The sequence below is a fragment of the Microcaecilia unicolor genome, chromosome 11 (assembly GCF_901765095.1).
Source record: "Microcaecilia unicolor chromosome 11, aMicUni1.1, whole genome shotgun sequence".
In the NCBI taxonomy this organism is placed as follows: Eukaryota; Metazoa; Chordata; class Amphibia; order Gymnophiona; family Siphonopidae; genus Microcaecilia; species Microcaecilia unicolor.
Window position 1 is genome coordinate 104539339 of NC_044041.1, and position 6317 is coordinate 104545655.

The window sequence follows — 6317 nt, forward strand, 5'->3', positions numbered from 1 at the left end:
TAGCCAGGACGCATGCACACTAATCAGACGCGCCAGGCTACAGTTGAGGACGTCCAAAATGTGGATGTTTGTGAGAAGGACATCCATGCCTGCCATGCCTCCAACACCTGCTTTATTTATTTATTTGGATTTTGGATCACAAGTAGCAGCAGTGGGATTTGAACCGGCCACCTGTGGATTGCAAGACCAGTGCTCTAACCACTAGACCACTCTGCCACTCCTACACTCTACTCCACTCCCTTGAAATTTGGCCATCCCTGTGGGGGGCAGTTGAGGACGTCCAAAATGTTTGAAAGAAGGACATCCATGCCTTCATTATGCCTCTGCTGACACACACATACCTCCCCCCCCCCCCCCAGGGGCCTGCAAACTGCCCCCCCCCCCACCACCACAGGGATGGCCAAATTTCAAGGGAGTGGAGGAGTGGCAGAGTGACCTAGTGGTTAGAGCACTGGTCTTGCAATCCAGAGGTGGCCGGTTCAAATCCCACTGCTGCTACTTGTGATCCAAAATCCAAATAAATAAAACGAGTGTAGGAAGCATAGCAAAGGCATGGATGTCCTTCTCAAAGGGACATCCATATTTTGGACGTCCTCAACTGCCGTCGCAGGGATGGAGGCATAGCGAAGAATATACTCTTTAAAAAAAAAAAAAAAAGACTGAAGTTTTTTTTTTTTTTTGGGGGGGGGGGGGGGTGGGACCTGCACTACAAGAACGCCAGCTAGGACCTGGTGTTATTCTGCGGCGCTGTTTTCCAGCATAGCGGTGTTCAACACCTCTGTTCATGAGGCGCTAGCTTTCGATCATCTAGGAGGAACGCAAAATGACCTTATTTACATGAGATTGACTACATTTAAATGTCATGTGCACAAGTGCCTGGCATGCTTGCAGTTTATGGCAGTAACCACGTTGATCATCCCACATTGTTAAAAGTGTGCACAAAAACGGCGCTAATGGACTTGCGCGCACGCGTTGACTTTTGATCATCCCCCTGTGAGTGTATGACCCGCATTTTTTAGCATTGAATCTGAGTTGCCAATTGCTGGACCATTTCTTCGCCTCCAGGATTTCCACACTATTACAGAGTTTGGTATCATGTGCAAAAAGACAAAACTTACCAGACAGTCCTTCCACAATATCACTCACAAAGATGTTAAAAAGAGCCAGCCCAAGGACCGATCTGTGTGGTACACCACTGATAACATCCTTTTCCTCAGCGCAAACTCCATTTACCACTACCCTCTGTCTCCTTCCACTTAACCAGTTTTTAACGCAGTCAGTGACTTTGGGACCCAAACCGAGGGCACTCAGTTTATTTATCAGTTGCCTGGGTGGAACCGTGTCAAAGGCTTTGCTAAAATCCAAGTACACCACATATAGCGCTCCTCCTATAGCCAACTATTTGGTCACCCAGTCAAAGAAATCAGTCAAATTTGTCTGGCAAGACCTGCCTCTAGTGAAGCCATGCTGCCTCGGGTCCTGCAGTCCATTTGATTCTAGAAGCCTCACAATCCTCCGCTTTAAAAATGTTTCCATTAGTTTACTCACCACCGAGGTCAGACTAACAGATCTGTAATTCCCAACCTCCTCCTTACTTCTGCTCTTGTGCAGAGGGACCATATTCACTCTTCTCCAGTCCTCCGAGACCACTCCAGACTCTAAGGAAGCAAGTTGTTCATAAGAGCCAAGGGGTTATTTGAGACAGAGAGTAAAACTGGAATGGAAAAGTAGTGTAGTGAGCTGAGAGCCAGGGGAGCCAATAATCATATTCCTTTTCTTCCACTGATACTCTTTGTGACCTTCAGCAAGTCACTTACCCCCACCCTGTTACCCCAGGTACAAAACTTAGATTGAAAAACCTGTTAAGCAGGGAACTACTTGCTGTATCTGTATGTCCTAATCCAGTGCCTAGTGATCTGTATTTCCTAAACTCTAATCTTCTAACTGCCCTATCCAGCCACAGGTGATTCATTCAAAATTGTGAGCTGCTATAGGCCTAGTGGGATCCCCTCAATGTTACATCACTTGGCTAGCCAAACAACCAATAAGTTCTCAGGAATTTGCCACTTGCTGTAGTATGGTTTCTAGAGTTGACTAGCACTCCAAAACACAAAGTATGCATACAGCATGAACAACTGAAGGGGGAACTTAGAAGAGGAAAAGTCATACCCTGAGACATCCAAAGCAGGAATACAGCATGAAGAGCTGAAAGGAGACATCAGGGAGATGACAGCAGTACCCTGGGGCTGAAAACTGCCCTCTGCTCAACAACTAAGTATTGCTGCCAAGTTTCATAAGCTAGTTTTAGACTTGGGAGAAGTGGACATTCCCAGGGGAAGTTTTTTTGGGGGGATGTACCCACTAGGATTTGACTTTCACATGCTCATGAATATTTTCTTATATAGAGCCTGCCTGTGCTTGATAGAGGTGCAAAGTCTACAGGTACAAAAGGTCTCTTGAAATTTGTAGAAGTGAATTTTGAAAGAGAAATTATGCAAGACCAAAACCAAACTTGAACTTCAAATTATCTTGTCTTAGAGACTATGAATGTCTTTCTGTGAGATTAGAGGCCCTTGTGATATCTTGGTTCTAGCTTTATGGAAGTATGCTTGAAACAGAGTGCATGTTCACCTCTCCCTTAAATAAGGTGCATTATTTTCTGCTTGTCTAGTGATGGTCCCATCTGTCGGATCTGCCATGAGGGTGGTGGCGGTGAAGGACTGCTATCTCCATGTGACTGTACTGGGACACTGGGGACCGTGCACAAAAGTTGCCTTGAGAAGTGGCTGTCATCCTCCAACACAAGCTACTGTGAGCTCTGCCATACGGAGTTCATTGTGGAGCGGAAGCCAAGGCCTTTGACAGAGGTAGCTTCTGTTTCTAGTTCTGAATATGCTCTGAGACTTTGCTTGCAGAAAGCTTTTCCCTCCCTTTTTATGCTCTGCTGGCTTGCCTAAGATCCAGCCTGCGTTTCATCAAAGGAACTGAATCTTAATAGGAGACTTGATGGTATCCATCGTATGGGCTGGCAGTATAACACTAAGGTGGAGGGAATGGCCACATAAGAGGATAGAAGCAGAAGGCATGATAGTGGGAATAGCAGTGTAGGGGATGAGTGGGATTGCAGTATAGTATAAGAGCTGGGCTAGCCACTTAGAAGAGGGAGTACATTGATAGAGGTTGAAAGGAGAAGGTGTGATGATGGTAATAGGCTGAAGATGGTGATAGGCTGAAGAACATGGAAGTGCCATAGCAGTAGAGTAGAAGTAGAGGACATAATGGTAGGTGAGGAGGCTGATGGTGGCATTCTGGGAGGTGTGGATACAGTTATTGGTTATAGGGGATATTAACCTGGAAGTCTTTTGCTTACACAGAATAGTCCATTAGATAGAGATTCTTCTCTTCACTCTTTTCTCCGAAGACAAGCAGGCTGCTTGTTCTCACGACTGGGTGATGTCCGCGGACAGCCCCCACCAACCGGAAGAAGCTCCGCCGGCGGTCCGCACGCAGGGCACGCCCACACGCGCATGCGCGGGCCGTCTTCCCGCCGTGCACGACCGTTCCCGCCAGTCTTTCTTTTCCGCGCTGGAGAGAGTCGTGCGTCGCCGCTCTCTCTTAGCCCCGGAAAACCGTCGTGTTGTCCGCGAATTCGCTAATTTTCTGTTTTTTGTTGCCCGCGCGCTTCAAACCTTTTTTCCTTTTCTCAAAAGAAAAAAAAAAAAGGAAGAGAACGCGCTGATTTTTCCCTCGTTTTCCTAGCGAGGGCGTCGCGTTGCGGCCTTGTAGCCGCGCGGTCGCTTTATTTTTCGAGGTGTGATTTACCGCCACCATCGACGACTTTGACTTCGCCGACGCGATTTTTCCGTCGATGTCCTCGAAGGTCCCGAGTGGATTTAAGAAGTGTGGTCGGTGCGGCGGCCTATCTCGCAGACCGACACCCACGCTTGGTGCCTCGGGCCGGAGCAGCAATATCAAGTCGTGTTCTTTGTGTCCTTGGTCTCCGGAAACGGACTCAGGTTGCGAGGCAAGTTCTTCGGGACCGTCTTTTTGGAACTTGCGCCGGCCCCGTCAACGTCGACCTCAACGGCATCGGTATCGACGGCCGGTTCTTCGGTACCGGTATAGGTGCCCGCGAAATCGCACCAATGGCATCGACCCCAGGAGTACAGGTCCCGTCGGCCCGCCGGTCCTCCGGTGACGGTAGGGGTGAGAGGCCGCGTGGCAATCAGCCCCGGTCACTCCCTCTGCTCATGGCCCTCGGGACCGAACCCTGTCCGACCCGGCCCCTCGAGACCGAGGGGATCGACCTCCTCCTCCTCCGTTCCACCTGGTGCCGATGACGGGCACCGCAAAAAACAGAAGAAGCACCATCATTCGGTCCCCATCGGTGGCGCCCGGCCCTCGGTGCCGGAGAGGAGTCGACGCCGAAGCGTCCGCGTCGAGAGGAAAGGTCCCCCCTCGTGGTGGAGGTACCGACACGTCAGGTCCCGCACTGCGGTTCAGTCTCCTGGACCCGAACAGCTTCCGGCACCGACACCTCTACCGCCCCCCCGTCTTTTCCGACAGCGGGCCTGGACGAGTTGCCTCCTAGCCATCCTTCCGGGATCCTGGAAGGGCTGATGCGCCAGGCTGTGCCGGCCCCGGCGCCGTTGACTGTGGCGCCGGCGAGCTCTAGCCCGGTGCCGAGGCCTTCGACACCGCCACCCCGCTTTCGGCGCCGTCTCGAACCGCCACGCAGGTGGATCCCCTCGACGTCGATGGAGGGAGCTTCCGTCCCGCCGGCGCGGGAGTCCACCGCTCGACGACAACCGAGGCCTCGGTGCCATCGACGTCGAGCCCGGGCCCGGTTGAGGACTCAGCTGCATGAGCTTATGTCCGATACCGAGGAAGAGGCCTCGTGGGGGGAAGAGGAGGACCCCAGATATTTCTCCTCAGAGGAGTCTGTGGGCCTTCCCGCTGACCCCACGCCTTCACCAGAGAGAAAGCTCTCGCCTCCTGAGAGCCTCTCCTTTGCCTCCTTTGTGTAGGGACATGTCTATATGCATTCCCTTCCCCGTGGTCTCTGTGGATGAGCCGAGGGCTGAGATGCTCGAGATCCTCGACTATCCATCACCACCTAGAGAGTCCTCCACGGTAACCGTTGCACAATGTCCTTAAGGAGACACTGCTTCGGAACTGGATGTGACCATTATCTAATCCCACCATCCCCAAGAAAGCAGAGTCCCAGTATAGAATCCACTCGGACCCAGAGTTAATGCGGCCCCAATTGCCTCATGACTCGGCGGTCGTGGATTCTGCTCTCAAGAGGGCACGGAGTTCGAGGGATACCGCCATCGGCGCCCCCGGGGCGGGAGTCTCGCACTCTGGACTCGTTTGGGAGGAAGGCCTACCAATCTTCCATGCTCATGACCCGCATCCAGTCTTACCAGCTCTACACGAGCATCCACATGCGGAACAATGTGAAGCAACTGGCGGACCTGGTCGACAGCTCCCGCCGGAGAAGTCCAGGGCCTTATCAGGAGGTGGTCAGGCAGCTGAAGGCGTGCAGAAAAGTTCCTGTCCAGGGGTATCTATGACACCTGTGACGTGGCATCTCGTGCTGCGGTCCCAAGGTATAGTGATTGCGCAGGCTCTTCATGGCTGCGTGCCTCTGACCTGGACACCGCACCAGCAGAGACTGGCCGACGTCCTCGTGCCGGGGGGATGATATTTTTGGTGAGAAGGTCGAGCAGCTGGTGGACCAACTGCATCAGCGGGGAAAACCGCCGTCGACAAACTCTCCCACCGGGCGCCTTCAGCACCCACCTCAGCAGGTGGACGTTTTTTCCCCGGGCCCGGCAGGCTGCGCCCTATTCTTTTGCCAAGCGTAGGTACACCCCAGCCGGCCCGAAGGCCTCGTCAGGCACAGGGACAGCCCAGCGCGCTCGTTCTCGTCAACAGCGTGCACCTAAGCAGCCCCCTGCGCCTCCACAGCAAAAGCCGGGGACGGGCTTTTGACTGGATCCACGGGAACATAGCCGCCCTCAAAGTGTCCGTACCGGACGATCTGCCGGTCGGAGGGAGGTTAAAATTTTTTCACCAAATGTGGCCTCTCATAACCTCCGACCAGTGGGTTCTCCAAATAGTGCGGTGCGGATACGCCCTGAATTTGGCCTCCATGCCACCAAATTGTCCTCCGGGAGCTCGATCCTTCAGCTCCCATCACAAGCAGGTACTTGCAGAGGAACTCTCCGCCCTTCTCAGCGCCAATGCGGTCCGAGCCCGTACCACCCGGGCAGGAAGGGCAGGGATTCTATTCCAGGTACTTCCTTGTGGAA

General features: G+C 52.8%; 1 protein-coding gene across 1 annotated transcript in view; it reads left to right on the forward strand.

Moving 5' to 3' along the window:
* LOC115480958 (E3 ubiquitin-protein ligase MARCH2-like) overlaps nucleotides 1-2957 on the forward strand; it is a 46261-nt gene extending 43304 nt beyond the window's left edge. Inside the window, exon 3 of the mRNA XM_030219942.1 lies at nucleotides 2672-2957. Within this exon, the coding sequence (XP_030075802.1) occupies nucleotides 2672-2957 (286 nt within the window). The remainder of the gene's footprint in view (nucleotides 1-2671) is intronic.
* Nucleotides 2958-6317: the final 3360 nt, after the last annotated feature.